This window comes from Canis lupus, chromosome 1, assembly GCF_011100685.1.
Source record: "Canis lupus familiaris isolate Mischka breed German Shepherd chromosome 1, alternate assembly UU_Cfam_GSD_1.0, whole genome shotgun sequence".
Lineage (NCBI taxonomy): Eukaryota > Metazoa > Chordata > Mammalia > Carnivora > Canidae > Canis > Canis lupus.
The window spans coordinates 61,402,499-61,421,515 of record NC_049222.1 but is presented as its reverse complement, the minus strand read 5'-3'; the positions used below and the strand labels follow the sequence as shown (position 1 = coordinate 61,421,515).

The 19,017-nt window shown below is 34.8% G+C and overlaps 1 protein-coding gene across 6 annotated transcripts in view; it reads left to right on the top strand.

Moving 5' to 3' along the window:
- The window catches only part of TBC1D32 (TBC1 domain family member 32), a 211,472-nt gene that overhangs the window by 25,468 nt on the left and 166,987 nt on the right, over positions 1–19,017 (top strand). For 5 of the 6 annotated variants that reach the window (XR_005353848.1, XR_005353847.1, XM_038526672.1 and 2 more), the window contains 8 exons: positions 344–412; positions 2,839–2,964; positions 6,051–6,129; positions 6,228–6,331; positions 6,424–6,485; positions 7,069–7,213; positions 9,694–9,753; positions 15,997–16,087. Coding sequence is in view for 4 of the 6 variants with exons in the window: in XM_038526672.1 (XP_038382600.1) it covers positions 344–412; positions 2,839–2,964; positions 6,051–6,129; positions 6,228–6,331; positions 6,424–6,485; positions 7,069–7,213; positions 9,694–9,753; positions 15,997–16,087 (736 nt within the window). In the remaining 2 variants the exon portion in view is untranslated. The remainder of the gene's footprint in view (positions 1–343; positions 413–2,838; positions 2,965–6,050; positions 6,130–6,227; positions 6,332–6,423; positions 6,486–7,068; positions 7,214–9,693; positions 9,754–15,996; positions 16,088–19,017) is intronic. The other variant, XM_038526673.1, reaches the window with a different exon arrangement.

The following is a 19,017-nucleotide window of genomic DNA, read 5'->3' as shown; positions in this document are numbered from 1 at the left end:
ACCATTAGTGCTTTCTTGTTTTATCTTACTGTTTCAGCTCACATTTCTGGGTATAAAACATCTTGGCTTTACATCTTTTGAATCTTACAGTGTACTACACATTGCAGTTGCTCAGCAAATAATAATCATTTTCATATACATGAAGTATGCTGTTCTCCTGAGACATTCAGCTCCCATATAAATGCCTTGGGAAACAAATTCTAAGTTTTCTGCCAAATCAGAATAGATTGCTCCCTTTTCTTGCTCCGAATGCATTTTGCGCTTGGAATTATATTAAAAAATAATTTATAGCAGTACTTCTAAAAAAGTCTTCTAAATGAATGTTCTGTCAATTGTGTTACAGAGTTACAAATTTTGTCAAGGAAAATTACAATTGATTTTAGACCAGTTGGATCCCGGGCAACCTAAAGAGGTAAGTTTAGAGGATAGCTGTCAAGTTCAGTCACGTGCATATATTTATAATATATTAGGTTCTCATCAGTAGCAGCTGACTGTTTCTCTTGAAGATCGGCCTTTATTATCGTGGTGCTCCTAGACTGGCATCCCTGCTAGACTTTCCAGTCTTGAAAGGTCACAGAGTAAGGGAGGCTGTCAGAGCATTCTGTCAGAGCATTCTCCTGGTTTGTAGGAGAAAATTTTTATGTCTAGTTTCAGTTTTGAAGGGATAAAGTTTTTTTTTTAATTTTTATTTATTTATTTTTTAAAAAATTTTTATTTATTTATGATAGTCACACAGAGAGAGAAAGAGAGGCAGAGACATAGACAGAGGGAGAAGCAGGCTCCATGCACCGGGAGCCCGACGTGGGATTCGATCCCGGGTCTCTAGGATCGCGCCCTGGGCCAAAGGCAGGCGCCAGACCGCTGCGCCACCCAGGGATCCCTTTTTTTTTTTTTTTAAGATTTTATTTATTTATTCATGAAAGACAAGAGAGAGAGACAGAGACCTAGGCAGAGGGAGAAGCAGGGTCCCAGCAGGAGACTGATGCAGGACTCGATCCCAGGACCCCGGGATCACGACCTGAGCCAAAGGCAGACGCTCAACCACTGAGCCACCCAGGTGCCCCTGAAGGGATAAAGTTATAAACAGTTGTCCCCCATACTGTTCTTTCACTGTTGCTTTAGTGATTTCCTTGAAGAAATACGATCTTCATTTAATGTTCTTTCTGCTTCTGGAAAATGTGAGCAACTTCGACATGTGTGTTTGTTTATTAGGAAAAGATTTTAAAGAAGCACTTCTATTGAATCATGCCTGTTTATATTTTAAGATTATGTAAATTACTGATTATCAAGTTCTTATTTCATTAAGTGAGTCTGAAATAGAAAATAGGATTTTAAGTACCTAAGACTTTGTGCCTATTTTGCCAATTAGTTTCAGTTTTTGAAATGATTTTTGACTTTTCATTTTAAACTAAATGAATAGTTATGATTCACTCCCACAGGTTTGTTTTTATCAAAGAATAACTTTTAGCATTTCACATTCTGATTTATTTTCTAGGTTCTTAGTAAATATTTCAAAAGATATTAGAAATGGGACTTGACTTTTATATGATGACAATCTTACTGTCTTCAGTTTAGGTGGATGACTTGGAAATCTATACTTGCTCAGAAACCTACATTCTTTTTTTTTTTTTGTTAAGATTTTATTTATTTATTCATGAGAGACAGAGAGAGAGGCAGAGACAAAAGCAGAGGGAGAAGCAGGCTCCATGCAGGGAGCCTGATGTGGGACTCGATCCTGGGACTCCAGGATCATGCTCTGGGCCAAAGGCAGGTGCTCAAGCACTGAGCCACACAGGCGTCCCAGAAACCTAAATTCTTAATGGGATTTGTCTTAAAAATTAACTGAGAAGGAGAAATTACTTAATGTTTCTGAAATCTCTCCATAGTCCCCCAGTCCCTATCACAAATATAGTTATATTTAGAAGTTCTTTCATATGAATATATAGACACTTTCAAGTGCATGTGTATTCTTTTTCACCTGAAACTTGATACCCTGATTTAGAAGGTCTCATTTCCTAAGGTCTTATATTCTCCTGTGTCTCCTCTCCTCTCCTGTCCCCCACCTCTTGCCCTTTTTAAACCACTAGGTTTCAGTTATTTCAACTGGAGAAACAACCAGATTTTGAGAAACAGGTTGGAATCAGTGTTATTACTCACTAGTCAGAGAGTGGTGGGGGAGAAGCCTTGTTGCATTCATGATTGGAATAGAGCTATTTTTCACTGTCTTTGGGTCATACTATTTTAAGTGAATTCTGATTCGATCTTGCAAAGAATGATTAAGAAGTAAGCTTTCTGTGAAAATAAAGACATTCAATTTTTCATCGCACTGTTAACTTTTTCTACTTCCGTGATTAGGTCAGAAAATATGGTGTAACATCAAAAAGTAGTCCAAATTAATTATTTTGTTAGAATTGTTCCTATATTCTGGAATGGGAATCCTTCACCAGGCTATTTTAAAAATTAAGGCTCTCAAACTATAGGACCACCTATAGGTGCTTGCTTAAATAGGAAAGATGTGTGGGACAAAGCCATTGGAAAACTTTGCCCAGTGATTTGGATTTGGCCACCATCCTCCTTCCTCTTTCACTTAGACATGTGATCTAGAATCTCCAACAGTGAGGTTTTAGTTTTTGCTTTATGTAAAATAACAACGTATTTTTTTCTGGATAACATTTAGTTTAAAAAAATGAGTTCTCAAAAATTGTTTTATAAAAGGACTTCTGATTTTTGTCAGTTGGCTCTTTAGAGCAATCATCTAGACTGTTTTCATTGTTTAATATTTGGGGTATTTTTGATATTCTAGTGGCTGAGTATTAATAAACATTTTTTAAATTATAGGTGAGATATGAAGCCTTGCAAACCTTATGTTCAGCTCCGCCATCTGATGTTTTGAACTGTGAAAATTGGACTACACTCTGTGAAAAATTGACAATGTCTCTTTCAGATCCTGATCCTGTGTTTAGTGTAAGGAAAATGCTTAAAGAAATAGATTTTTTTAAAAAAATTTTTTTCCCACCATTCTATAAGAAACTGAATGATTTTCTTTAATAGTAGCTCTAATATTCGTGGAATTTCAATCCTAGCTTTTGACTTGTGAAGATTTTCTTTAAAGGTATTAACTTGTTATTTCATGGTTAGATTCCCAGTGTCACACTTCACTGCCAAATAAGAGTAGACTGTTACATTGTACCTTGTTTTATCTTGTAAAGGGATATCCAAGTATTTGTGTCTTGTTTTTGAATTGAAAAATATTTTAAAAGACTATTTAAAGCATTTTAGAAGAATTCATGATATATGAAAATTTGAACTTAAAATGATTAGAATTTATTCTAACTGAATCATAAGCATTTTCTTAAAGTTTTTTTTTTTTTTTTTAATTTATTTATTCATAGAGACACAGCTAGAGAGAGAGGCAGAGACACAGGCAGAGGGAGAAGCAGGCACCATGCAGGGAGCCCGATGTGGGGACTCGATCCCGGGTCTCCAGGATCACGCCCTGGGCTGCAGGCAGCGCTAAACCGCTGCCCAGCATTTTCTTTATATGTATTTAAGTATTTATTTAGAGATTGTTTAATTGCTTAAAAAGAGAAGAAAACTAAAGCTAAGTTTAGAAGATAATTGGGATGAATCATGAAGCAAATGTAGAAAATTCCAAAAATTACGAAGTAAGTAGAGAAATGATTGTAAAAAATGATTCTCCTATAACTTCTCTGGAATACTATTACATGAGTAAGATTATATTAAAAAGTATATTGATCACTGATATTGGCAATATCACTGATGTGAATTAAAAATCCATAAATTAAAAATAGTTTTAAAAAATCCTATTATATCCTATATTCATATTTAAATGAAAATCTAGGTTTAGAGTGTCTTTTTCTTTATTGATGTGTCAATGAAGAAAAATTTGGCAGTAAAATTGTTACAGTGTTTTGTACAGAATTTAAGATATTAATACTACAGTTAAATTTTGCTATCTGTTCAGCAAATATGTATTGATTACTAACAATGTGTAGCATTCTAGTTTAGATTTTGGAAACAAACTGAGCAAGACAGAAGTCTTTGCCTTTGTAGAACTTACATTCTAGTAGAAAAAAATATTAATACATTAAAAAAATTAAATACATTTATTGTTAAAAATGACATTCTTCCATCAATGAAGATATAATTATACTGGTAAACAGAAGTGGTTTGGAAACAAGTGGTTTATTGCTTTTATAAGGGAGGAAAATGTGTTCAATTACCTAATACCTGGTATGCACTTCAACCTTACACCAGAAGATTATGCAGACCTCTGTAAAAACTCAATAATCCAAGAACTTCAGAAGGGAAAAAGATATTTCAGGATTACTTTTAACATTTCAAGGCTTTCTAAAAGGGAACACAACTGTAAATTTCTCTTTATTTTTTTCTTAACAAAGACAGAATAAGTGGTCAGGTAGGTTTCCTTTCATTATTTAAAAAATTATGCAATAACTTTATAAATAGTAAATATCCTAATATAAGTCAATATTAGGTCAATATAAGTGGCTTTGTTGAGCCATTATAGATTATTCAGCAAGAGTATTGTCAATGCTTAATAAAATTGGAAGAAGTTGTTGTAGAGGGGAAATGGTAATAGAACCAATCATTTTGGAGTAGAAAACAAAGTGTGGCATTCTTTTCATTTTGAATTTATGCATGATCCAAATTCTTGAGGTTGATTCTGTTTCTTCATTTCCTACTCTGAAGGACTCTTGCATGTAACTGAGTGAAGCATATAGTATTTGAAAAGTGTGACAGATACCAATTGCTGCAACTATAAAAATTAACTTTCCAAAATATTTAATTAGTTTTTTTTTTTTTAATTTTTATTTATGATAGTCACAGAGAGAGAGAGAGAGAGAGAGAGAGAGGCAGAGACATAGGCAGAGGGAGAAGCAGGCTCCATGCACCGGGAGCCCGACATGGGATTTGATCCCGGGTCTCCAGGATCGTGCCCTGGGCCAAAGGCAGGCGCCAAACCGCTGCACCACCCAGGGATCCCTCCAAAATATTTAATATACTGTGTTCAGTAGGAATTCCTTTGGGTTATTAGAAATTTTTAGTTATTTTTGTGTAACCATTTTTTCTAAGAAAATTATGCTAACATTTGATATAGGCAAGATTAATTCCCCCCGACCACTCCCTCATCCCCCACCCTGTCTTGCCCAGAATAAAACACTTGAGGAAATCTTAGGTTTTTCTTTAATGAGATGTTAAATTTCACTGTTAGGATTAATTTCATCACAATATTAGAGTTGGTATAATTAAAATGATAGCTACCATTTGTAAGTATCTACTAGGGCCAACGATTTTTCTAGCTACGTCTATTAACATTTAATTCATTTACCTTGTGATAGTTTCTATTTTAGATTTTAATCATGTAAATTTGGAAAATGTGTTAAATGATATTTTTCTTGGGAATAGGCAAAATATTAGTCCTGAATGTCAAATTACTGAAACTACCCTTGTAAGCAATTTAAAAAAACAGTGAATGCTGGATTTGGAAAGGAATGGAGTATATTTTTTTTTGTTTTTGTTTTTTTTAAAGATTTTATTTATTTATTTATTCATTCATTCATTCATTCATTCATGAGCGACAGAGAGAGAGAGAGAGAGAGAGAGAGGGGCAGAGACACAGGCAGAGGGAGAAGCAGGCTCCATGCAGGGAGCTGGATGTGGGACTTGATCCTGGGTCCCCAGAATCAGGCCCTGGGCTGAAGGCAGTGCTAAATGGCTGAGCCACCCAGGCTGTTTTTTTTTTAACCATATAGGACTCCTACTTTTCTCTTAATATCTTCATATTGTAGCTTACTCATCAAACCTCACTCTTTCCCCGCCCATGTGGTTTTGGTCAATTTTACTTTTTATTGCTCAATACAAGATTGTTCTCTTATTTATAAGTACATCCCCCCTCATGTTTCTGAATGGTTTATTTTGTTTATTTTCTAAGTTTTTCACTATGTGAAATTTTTTTTTAATCTCTATCTTTGTAAGAATCTCTGATGCAAATCTTTTCATTTCCGTAGGACCGGATTTTAAAATTCTATGCACAGACATTTACTCTTTCACCATTACATATGACTAAGGAAATTTATACAAGCTTAGGTATGTTTATTAAATTTTTTTGTGCTTAAGAAAACAGATAGGAAACTACTTCTCAGAAAATATTGTAAATAATTAATATTTTTAATTTTTCTTTTCAGCTAAATATTTGAAGTTATACTTTCTTTCTAGAGAAAATCATATTCCTACTCTTTCAACTGGTATAGATATAAGTAATCCTAATGTGATCTGCTTACTTAAAAAGGTATTCACTTGCTATATGCTTTTTAAAAAAATTTAAATAGTTCTATATTTAAGAATCCTGATTTTTGAGACCTGTTACACACTGCTTTTCAGGTTCGTCTTCTAAATGAATATCAGAAAGAGGCTCCATCTTTCTGGATTCGTCATCCAGAAAAGTAAGTTTCCTAATTTATGCAAATATGAAATATAGGGGTGTTGCTGTCCTATGTACATCACAAGGAAAAAGAATAAAGACAGTCTTAATTGACTTGTGTGATGGGGAAGGAATTAAGTTTACTTAGCTTTTCATATTTGTGCTTAGCTATATGAATGGCTCAATGCAAATATCATTTTATACCCTTTATTTATCACAACAAAGCAAAATGAGGTTGTTGTAGTCTTGCCTCCAGTTCTTTTATTATTGGTCTTTGCTAGTTTGGGTAAGTTCCTTAAGTGTTCTTTAAACTTTTTCTTTCAGTTCTAAAATTTTTTAATAAGGTTGTACGTGCAATTATAAGTCTAAAACAGAAAGTTAAGTTTGTAGAGCTAGTGGTGAAGTAGAAAGAACATGAATTTTTTAAAAAGCAGGAAAAAAAATGGGTGTGAATCCCATTTCTACCATTTGCTTGAAACATAAAAAAAGTTGTTTCTAAAAATTTTTATTTTATTATTTTATAAATATAAATTATATCACTGATGCTGTTGTATGTGTGATAGCATTTGTTTTTTTCTAAAACTGTTTTGTTCCCAAACTTTAAGGTATATGGAAGAAATTGTGGAGAATACCTTGTCCTTATTATCAGTTAAACATGACCAGAGCCATCTTGTCTCACAAAAGAATTTGGATCCGATTTACTTTTTTGCATTGGTTGATACCAAGGCTGTGTGGTTCAAAAAGTGGATGGTAAGGAAAAATGGAATGTTTTCATACTTTTCAGTGCATTGCTGTATTGTTTCAAAAAATAGCTAAAATTCCAGTTTTTACTGTGTGCTAAGGGTTCTAATCATTTCTACACGTTAGTCCTTTAAATCTTGTGACAGTCTATGAGATAGATGGTATTAGTACCCCATTTACTGACGTGTCAGTTTTGTTTACCTCGTAAGCGACAGAGTTAGAATGGGATTTTAAATGATAATTCATTTGAATCCATTAAGCTGAATGACCTACCCAAAATCTAGTCTTTTTTAGTTTAAAAGCTTCAAATTTTTAAGGTACGTACAGTTGAACATGAATTCAATTTTCATTTTTTTCCTCAGACTTAGGAGGTCTGTCTGAAAATATCCTTCCATTTGCTTCCTCCTGAACCTGCAGTTTGGAAAATGTTTAATGCCTAAATGCTGGTGATTTCCAGTGGACCTCATTACTGTTCTGGAACTGAAACTAATTTAGGAGTTAAGAGAGACCCTTAGGCTGTCACCTCCCTCATCTGCTGTGGAATAAGAGTGGTCTGTGTGATAGTAGCTGCAGCACTGTTGGCTTATTATTCTCACATCTTTGTTCCTCTAAACTGGTCTGCCAGGCATTATGTATTTGTTGCTGTGGAGAAGGGAGGAGGGTGGGGCCATGACTGGCCACGCAGAGCAGCAACATGTGTATTTATTGCTTGATAGAGTTTGGACATTACCTCATTGATGGCTTATTTTTATTTTTATTTTTGTTTTGCCTTTTGTTATCTAAGCTGTATAATAATGCCCAATTAACCAAAACACAGTTAGGTCTAGGGCTTAGCCCTTACTGACCTCTATTGTATACCTTTGATAAGTGTTTGCTCAATTTAATTAACTTGAACCCTTTGTTTCTTACATCTGATACTTTCTTCTTAATTTTTAGTTATCAAATTGTACCTTTATTGTAGAAAACATGCAAAATATGTAATAGCACAAATTAAATTTCTACAACAGAGGCAAAACTATCAAGATTTTGGTTTATGTAGGTACATTATATACACTTTTATTGGTTTTGCTCTTTAACAAATCCTATTCTGTTTATAGTTTTTTCACTTAACATTTTTTATTGTCAGTACTTGATTCTCAAGAGTATGCAGCAGATAACAGAAAACTAACCAATAGAAAATTCTTAAAAAAAAATCAACTCCTGAGTGTTAATGAAAATTCATCACATTATCCTATTCTCCTTTAAGTCAGAGGTTAGCCGACTTTCTGCCAGCTGGTAAATTTTTGGTTTTATGGGCTGTACTGTCTCTTTTAAAAAAAATTTTAAAAATATTATTTATTTATTTATTCATAGAGACAGAGAGAGAGGGGGGCAGAGACACAGGCTGAGGGAGAAAAAGGCTCCACTCAGGGAGCCCAACATGGGACTTGATCCCTGGTCTCCAGGATCACATCCCGGGCTGAAGGTGGCGCTAAACCGCTGCACTACCGGGGCTGCCCTGTACTGTCTTTGTACCTACTCAATTCTGTTGTAACCCAAAAGCATCCATAGACAATATATAACTGAATGTATGTAACTATTACCATATAACTTTATATACCAGGTCAGGTGACAGCTGAACTTGGCCTGAGGGATGTAGTATAGTGATTGGTCTAAGACATGCCCTATGAGGATTTCTTTTTAGAACATGGTCAAAAGTTGAATTGTTGGTTAACATTTCTCTTTTAAAGTTGAAAAAAGGATTGCTAATTTTTGAAAACATTCTAAAACAAAAGGGTTAAAACACAAAGGGGTTTTTATTAACGCTCAGTTAACTGCTACCCCATTTAATTAACTCTATTTCCCAGAATTCTGATAGTTATTACCAAGTTTAATACTGTTTAATAATTTGTGTTACATAAAATGAAGAAACTACATTGAAAACAAGTGATATCTAATATAATTTAGTAATATTTATGTATAATCTCCCCTTTGTGCAGTGCATAAAAAGCATGTTTTAATCCTACTATATTCAGCTCTAAGGAGGGAATTATTTTTGGCACTTTGAATCACTTAAAATATATGATTGACAGAAAATGATTAAGATACTGTTCATTAGAATATTTCATGCTGGGCAAACTTCTGCATATGTAGACAGCAGAGTGTCCTCCTCATTGTGAGGGTTGTGATCTCCCTGCCTCCACTTTTTTATCTTTCCTTCAGATATGTTTGTTGATAATGGTTTTAAAATAACTTAGCACAGAAACTGGTTGCAATTGAGGGAAAGAATATTTTTCTACTGTTAATAAATGATCCATAGTTTTTTCGTATCATTTGCATTCTTGTGATTGCTATGCTCATAATCCATTGTACATAGAAAAACCTGTTTTGTACTGATTACAATAATTTAAAACTTGGTAATTTATGTTATTGGAAATGATGCAGGAAAAATAGACTTTGAATGGGATGGCTTGAATATTAAATTAAATATCGTTTTCTCCTAATTTTAGCATGCATATTATAGCAGAACTGCAGTACTAAGACTTCTAGAAAAGAAATATAAATCTCTGGTAAGTCTGTTTCTGTCCTTATGTTGAGAAATAATATCACAAAATACGATGTAAAAAGTTGAATGTGCAAAGTTGAATGATGATTATCTTGGTTGATGATACAATCCCCTTTTTATGTGATTTTTTAAAACTTCCATTCTGTGAGACATAAAAGGATAAAAATAGAAATTTAAATTATAGTCAGGATAACAATTAGGAAATCCATAATTACATAGTAAATTAGGATGCTAACAAGCTAGTTTGAGATAGGCCCTATTTTAAGTATTGTAACTGAATTCAGGTCAGGTGTTTATAGGAGAGTTGGTTTTATAAAATATACCCATGCTTTTGACTGAAAGTTGTATGAAAAACTCAGAATGATAAATGCATTTACAAAAATTAATTCAAGTTATACACGATATAAACTAATACTGTAAAATATATTAGCATAATTTTCTGCATTTATTGCTATTAGCAGAATAGTGTGTAAAGGCATCGAAAGAAATTGAAAAGAAATTGTCTAATAACAATTGACAAACGACGTGAGATTTTTAAAAATATTTTTAAAAGTTCTAATATGACTTTGAAATGATAAATATGATTTATGTAGTTAGAATCTTGAGTTTAAAAGAAGAAGGGAAATATTCCTAGAGTAACGAACTTCTAAGTGAGTGCAGTAGAACATAAAATGGAAGAATAATATATTTTTTTGTGTTTGAGAATCGAGAGCATTGAGTTTCAGGAAGGAAAAGAGAGGGATATTGAAGAATAGAGTGGGAATTTCTTAGTAGATGTAGTAAGTATTTGGGGTGCCTGGGTGGCTCAGCCAGTTAATCAACTAATTCTTGGTTTCAGCTCAGGTCATGATCTCAGGGTTGTAAGATTCTGAGATGGAGCCTGAGTTGGGCACCAAACTCAGTGGGGAATCTGCTGGAGATTCTCTCTCCCTCTGCCCCTCCCTTTACTTACATGGGTCCACGTGTGTTCCCTCTCTCTTTCTCTGTCTCTCAAGTAAATGTATTTTTAAAAAACCTAATGTTTAAAATTTTTATGACATGAAGTCCTTCCACATCTCATTTCTCTCCCATTCCTATTTGAAATGAAGATTTAGGCCATATGAACATAGATTGATCTTGTCAGAATACAGAAAGTAGGAGGAAAAATCCTGATGACTCACCCTCCCATGGTTTGTCATGCATATAACTCACTATTGCTATTACAGGGGCCCAGGTGGAAGTATTGCAGATGTTTCTGATAGATTAACTTTTTAAATAAGGAACACATTTTTAATAATTATATCATAATCAGTGTTTAGTTTGAAAAACAGTTACTTTCTTATAAACAACTTTTATATTTTACAACTGGATCAGATATTTCCTGTGCATAATGGGCCAGACTTGCGTGAGGTTTCAACTTAAACCTCATTTTCTCTTAAAGAGCTTTCCTAAACTTAAAAATATCAAAAGATTTGTGTATGTGTGTTTGTGTATGTATAAATTTAAAGTAATCTTGGCCCAACTTTTGAAAAGAAAGATTGAGGAAAATGGATACAAACTCTGTTCCCCCCACTTTTCAGATTGAAGATCAGATTTTGTGCATGGACAGTGGAAACTTTAAAACCATTGCATGCATTTGTCTTTTGCTTTGTAACTGTTCCTTGCATAAGGACTTTAATCATAGCAGTGTGTTTGGCAGGATGACCTGCTAAAGCATTTCCTATAGCTTCTCCTGCATACTTTCTGATAGCACTTTTCTGCTGTCAGTTTTTAAGAGCTGAGAAAGTTGAGAGCTTTATTTCCATTGCATCATTAAGTCATGAACTAGTTGAAAGGCATTTTGGCTATTAGCATAAATATTTAACCTTTTATTTTTAACAACTTCATTCTTTGCCCAATCTACCCTTAAGGGAATGGTTTCTGAAATAGCTTTATGTAGTGTATTTTCTCTTTCTCTTGCCTTCTCAAAGTCATTTAAAAAAATACTGACAACTAGAGTTTAAATTCTCTCTTGGTTTTTCACATACCCTATTTTTAAAGTTTTCTCCCCTGCCTTTCCTCTATCTTAGGGGTTAGCAATTAAATATACTGGCTGATATGTGTTTGATAGGGCAGGAGAATAAATATCAAATAAAATCCTGAATTTTACAGCAAATTTCTGTTTTCTTGGGGTTGAGGAAAATCATTCTTTAACCTTCAGTTTGATTCTTTAGACTGTGGTTTAAATTTTTCTATTATACTTTTGCTTCCTGCCCCAGTTTAAAGGGGATATCATATGTGATTTTTCCTCTCCTGAGTGTGTCCCTTTTCCTGTGATTGTTACCCTTTTCTAAATAAAAGGTAGCAATATTTAAGAAGCAAAGGAGAGGAGGAAGGAATAGAAGTGAGTGGTGAAGATAAAGCTGGTTGGGGATGGGTGCAAGGAAAATGGGTTTCTGAAGGTTTGAATGGAAGTGAAATAGTCTTTCAAAGAAACCATCTTGAGATAATGTTTTGAATTCTCACTTAGAGAAGCTGACTATTCTTTGTTCTTTTGTCTCTTAATTTAGAGCTTCTGTTAAGCATTATTTTGTTATGTCAGAAGTTCCCCATAATGGTAATTGTTCTAAGTCATTTTTGGTTATCTTGCTTACCAATTAACTGTGTGTGTAAGCACTAGGATTGTAAGAATAAATTCATCCAGGAAGTAGAATTTCTATCAGGAAGAGGTTGCAGCTTAGATTTAGAAAAACTCATGACAAATATCAAATGTATCACTATACTTTTGGGCAAAAATATGAGCTTCTGAATGATGTCTCAGGTTTTGACCATGCAGAAGCTAGGGATCAGTGACATGAACTGACTAATCGGAGTAGCCTTGTGGAATTTTTGTAGGGGTTGCAAGGCAGTTTGACTAGTTGCTTTTACGTGAATTTGTTGCTAATAGCCAAGAATCTCAGGGCTGACTAGGATTTGATTGACTAGATTAGACACTTCTTAGACTGCGCTTCCTAATGCTATTTATGGAGCTCTCCTTTATATATTCAGTAGATGCAAGATAAACCAAAATAAAACAGGAGTTGAGACTGTACAGATAACAAAAGCAAAATAAACACAGAAGAATAAGCTGATTAATAGCAAAAATGCTTACCAAATAGTGCCCCTCCAAAACAAAAGGCTACTTTCTGTAAAGACTTATTTTATTACAAATCTTAATATACTAAAATTAATTTAGCAGTGAATAGTCAATGAAGCAGGTCCAAGCTCAGATCACGGAGACCAACTTATGGTGGCAGATCTGAAGGACCATCAGAGTTTGGGACTCAGGGAGGCCTAGTGAACGCTCTTCTTTGAGGATCCTATAGAATACTACCAAGTGGGAGTCTTCAGGGTCATCTTTATGGAAGCACTAGACTTGTCCAGGATTAAGACCACTGTTGAATATGTGAAACAACATATAAAGCTGAATTTATTGCTTAAGGTAGCCAAAGCAGATTTTTAATCTTACAGGGTTTTAGGGAAGCTTAGAACTCAGAAACTGGTGGGGCTTCAGAGGCAAGAGTGGGTTCATATCAATTGTGGAAGGATGGCAACTCAGGTGAGATTCTTGCTGACTGGCTTTTACAAATATATTTCCTGGAGTGTGTCTATTCTTGGCTTATTTTCAGAAGCACGGAGCTAACACTGGTGGTTGGCTTTCAGGAATATATTGTTGAGATCCATTGACATATATTGATTTACAGGGTTTTAAACTTGTTATTCCAGATACCTGTGATTGTGGTTATGTAGATTTGTCATCGATTTATTAAGTAAATTTAAAACTGGTTATGACCTTTATTATTTATAAAACAATCACTCTTTAATGAGGATTGTGTGGAATTTTTTTATTCTTAATGAGCAGGTGTTCTCCTGGAAAAGAGAAGTGGTGTGGTTAAGGTTGTGGCAGAAAAATATGTCAGGGGAGTGGAATAGGATGTTTAAAGGCTTAGCGATTGTAAAACACAAAGCATGTTTAGAAACTACATATTTTATGACTCGACACAGGAAATTTCCTGAGAATCAGTTCTCTGAATGCTAATACTAAGTAGATGGGATGGTGTTTTCTGAAAATTACTTGGATACTTTAAATTGGGACTATGACAGTTGGCCTGCTTATAATAAAAATAGGCCTATTTAAGGGAAATATTCAGTCCTTTTCCTTTTATAACTAAAAATGTTCAGTTTGTTGTAAATGTCAGTTCCAAGTATGTTTCAGATTTAACTGTGTTGGTTTAGTGAGATTTTGAGTGAATTTACTTTTGATGAATTGGATATTTGGTCATGTGTTGAATTGGCTTTTGGTGACCGATTTTTACATGGGTTGATCTGTTTCTCTGTGTTTGTGCATATGTGTATGGCTGTGGATGGGGGTATCTAAGAGGAATAACACATATATAATATGTCGAATTTAGGAGATAGGCTTTTATTCTAGAGATACGGTGAGTCACTGATTAGTGGCCATATTTGGGCTTTGGAAAATTTAGAAAATGGCTTAAAGGTGCTAGGTGGAGATAGGGGAGAAGTGTTGAAGCAAAAATATGAAGAGTATTTCAAGTAATCCAAGCAAAAGGTGATGGAAGCATTAATTTAGGCTGTGACAGCATGAATTGGGATAAATATATGGACTGAGGAGTACCTTTATTTTTAGAATATAGGGTGTAGAAGACTTGGTTTTTTAAATGGGGGATGTATGAGGACTTAATTGAGTGATTAATGTAATTCATCGAGATAAGTAACACAGTAGGAGGAAAATAGGAAGAAGTTGGGAAGGGTAATAACTTTAGATTTGGTAGGTTTGGTCTTAGAAGTTTGAGATCAAGATTTTCAAGAGGCAGTTTCATATTGATCTGGATCTCTAAAGTTTAATTTAGATAAGATCTATAGATATGGGAGGATATCCTGAAAACCACCCCTCAAATTTGATGATTTGCAGGGAGAAAGAGGAGAGTTGACAGAAAAAAGTATCCAAGAAGCTTATGTGGAATGTCCTCCAGGGAAGCTCATTAAAGACTCTGTCCCTTCTCCTTTTTTAATTGGGGATTGATCATGTAGGTATCTTCTGCGTAGCACATACCAGAATTTCAGACTCCCAGAAGGAAAGCAGGCGTTCGGTATAAACCACCTTGTTTGTATACATTACTTAGGTACACTGAGCCCTTCGTATCAGTTCTTGGAATTTCCCCTTGAAATAAGCTCCCAGTTGGTAGTCAGTGTCCAACCTTGTAAGCAGGCCTTTGTTATGATGTGCCTGCCATAGTAACTTTTTTCGGTATGACACTGAGGCCATTCAAATAAACTATGAACTGTCTTTTCTCCACACAATCTTCATCTTTTTCCAATAACATCTAAACATGATCATCTCCTTCCAACCTGAGAAAGAATTCAGTGTTGTCTCTAAGATTCCTATACCAGCTGTTGCCATTTTTTTCCCCCACAGCCAGCCTTCCTGAAAATGAAAGTTATACCAGCTGCCTCTACTTTCTCAGTTCCTATTTCTTTTCATTTCAGTTTGATTTTATTCCCAGACTCCCCTGAAAGTGATATTTTCAGGGTCACCAACAACCTCTTTATTGCCAGTCTTAACAATTATCAATCCTTCTGTCACTGATGGCTTCTATTTTGAGAATTAGAATGAGAGGACGTATACAGGAAGTAAGTGCAGAGGAAAGGGGAGAAGATTTGAAGTCTGCTTGGAAGAATGGGAGAAGGAGATAGAATGGAGACTCATAGGGGAATGACTGGGTACAGTAGCAGTTGGAGATCATTTTCTATTGTCACTGTTCTTTGCATTATGAGATTTATGAGATTTTTATCAGTTTTCAGCATTCTGGTATCTGAGATGGAAATGAAGGCTTGATCTAGTTTATATTTTGCTGGCTAGATAAGAAGAAAAGACTCTAAGGCAAAGGAAAAGGAACTGAGGATATTGGCAAGGGAGTTCCTAAAGTTGTGGTCACGGAATTTTTGCTTCTTTCACTATAAAGTATGAAGTATGTATTTATTTTTATCCATTGACCTGGACATTATAGCAATATTGTTGGTCCACAAGTATTTTTGGTGTTTCCCAGAATGATGCCATAGTTAAAATGAGACTGAGGAAGCTGAGCTTCAGTGGTCTAGAAAGGTATTATTTTAAATATTTTAAAAATATTTTTCCAGCATAATTTTAGAACTTTGAGTAATTTTTTTTTTGACTGCTTGAACTTGGGGGCTGTAAATTTTTAGAATTAATAAGTTATTATTTTATTAGATAACTACAGCAGTTCAGCAGTGTTTTCAGTACTTTGACTTGTGTGAAGCCATGAAAGTCAATGAGATTTTGAGTCATTCAAAGCATTGTGGTAAGTATTGTTTTCTTTGTTGCATACTTTTAAATATGATACCTTTTACTAATAGCTTAGTAACTTATTTTTTAACGGTCAGCAGCATGGTAAATTAGATCACTTCTGCTAACTTAAAATATTTTCACAAATTTAAAAGACACAGCACAATGATGACTTTAATAACAACTGTACATTTGAAATTAATGTATTAGCATATGGATCCCTACATATGTAGCTCTTCAATTTATGCTAGAGTATATGTCCTAGTCTGTTATTTTACAATAATATATTGCTCATTCTTTCCTCTAGTGTATTTAGTCATTAAATTGTCCTTTATACATTTTAGGAGGAGGAATATTTCTGTAAAATACTGTTTTATTTCTGGATGCCCTACCCTGTGATTCCTATCTGCTTATCCTGTCTGAGCTAAAATACCCTAGATGTTTCATAATCTAGCCTTAGTCACTCTATTGAATCTAAGGAATAATTACAGTAAATCTTCTCTTATAGTCAAGATTCTTCTGCATACCAATGTCTATACACTTTGTTAATCTTTTATCATTCTCTTATGTCACTTTAAGCAAATAGTAAGTTCTCTGAGAATATGAAGATCTTATTTTTTTATCCTTAGGTAAATTCTTTAACTCAAGCAAGAAAAATAGTCAAAGACCAATAATTAGTGGGTTTCAAAACTAGTGTTTTGTAGTAGAGGGGGATGTACAGAAGCCAGAATTTATTTAAGATGAAAAGGCTAAATTTACATAAGGATAAGTTTGTATATCCTTTGTAAATTATGGATTTTTAAAACTTCTTGATATTAAAATGTCATATCTAGTGCTTTTTTTCCCTCCCTATCTTTCTACTAGGGCACCATGGCTTTGCTCTCTTCCCTGTCTAGTGAAGACCTGGAGTGCTTCATGCTTTTTTTCTTTTTTTCTTTTTTGCCATTTCTTTCAAAAATCCTTGTTCTTTCTTTTTCATTTCAGAGTTTCCTGTCTGCAGTGTCTTTTTTATTTTTTTATTTTATTTTTTTTTATTTACTTATGATAGGCACACAGTGAGAGAGAGAGGCAGAGACACAGGCAGAGGGAGAAGCAGGCTCCATGCACCGGGAGCCCGATGTGGGATTCGATCCTGAATCTCCAGGATCGCGCCCTGGGCCAAAGGCAGGCGCCAAACCACTGTGCCACCCAGGGATCCCTGCAGTGTCTTTTCTTTAGATCAATTCAGTCTCTCATCCTCTCTGGTCTTCGGGAAATTGAGTAGGGAGCATGTGTAAGGCAATTAGTGCTCATAACTACTTTTCTAAAAATAGCAGCTGTGTTACATCCTCTTAGATAGTCTTTCTTCAGTGTCCACAACAGCTGTTGCAAGCTTTCACCTGTCTTACCAAGGGCCTTGCTTTGCCCTGGCCCACTTTTCTCTCAAGAGGAGAACTTTCATCCTACTGTACTAAGAAAAGTGGAACTTTACAGATATGAATTCCCCAAATGTCCTGCTTCTGAGCACGCAGATGCTTGTTTTTATGCATTGATCAATATCCCTTTTCTCTGGGCTGCACTAAAGAGGTATTCTCTTCCAGATTGATTTTTGTTCTTGATTTTGTTCACCTCTGGCATTCTTTGGGTTTTGTTTCCATTTTAGAACTAGGACATGGCTTCACTTGCTATTGTGTCTCCCTTTCTGTTGGTACTTCTCCTGCATCCTCTCAACCTCCTTGTGTATCTTTCAAAGAAAGACCTGAACCAGTACACATGTATTTTACCTCTTTGCTTTCCTGCAGAGAAAACTCTTCTAAGCATCCTAAATACACCCAGGCCCCATTTCTTTACTATTTATTCACTATTCAACAACAGAAATGAGGCATTTTCTAGTGCTCCATGATCTTCCCATTATCAACTTCGCCTCTTTCTTGTCCTAATATTACAGTCTTTGTCTCTGTTGATCTTTCCTCTCATCTTCATTGTACCATTCTTTTTTTGGATTCTCTCATTCGAATGAGGAATCCTCCTTTTGTTGGAAAAGCTCTTTTCTATGTATGTATGTACTCACAACGGTTGTGACCTTTTTTTTCTTACCTTAGTCTACCTGTTGTCTCTTGGGGGAATCCATTTACTTTCATGGTTTAAAATTATATATATGTGTATGGTGACTGAAATTCTTAAGTCTGCCACTTTTCAGTATTCCCGATCCATAGACCCATATCATACTTAGACTATTTGACTGAGTGTGCTCCATGGGCACTTGAATATCTCTTTGTTCTTCTCCATTCTTGTTGCTGTGCTTTTGCTCGTGATTTTTTTTTTTTTTTGTAAAGATTTTATTTATTTATTCATGAGAAACACAGAGAGGAGAGAGAGGCAGAGACACAGGCAGAGGGAGAAGCAGGCTCCATGCAGTCGATCCGGGGTCTCCAGGATCATACCCTGGGCTGAAGGTGGCGCTAAACCCCTGAGCCACCTGGGCTCCCCTGCTTGTGATCTTTTTAGTCTTATTTCAGGCCTTTACCTTCTTCCATGCTACCATCAAGGTTAGTTTTTCATATGCATATTTGATTACTTTAGTCCTTACAACCCTTTAATATCATTTCAGTCACCTCTACAATAAAATCCATATTCCTTCTGCAGCTTAGTCCTCTGTGATCTGCCCCTGGTATCCTCTACCCTCTTGTCTTTGCCACTTGTCTTCCTCAAGTTCTAGTCATACCAGACTAATTGCCATACTCTGAATTGGAAGCCCAGTTTCATGCTTCTTACTGGTTTTTGACACCAACAAATAGTTCATGGTCTTATATAAAACAGGTTCTCAGTAGATCTTGAATGTATGGATGAATGGTATATATTAGGTGTGTATATATTTTACAGATTCTAATTTCATTTGCTAACATGGTTATAAATAATACAGTCTTTTATAGTATTGACTTTTAATGGGTAGAATTAAACAGTAAT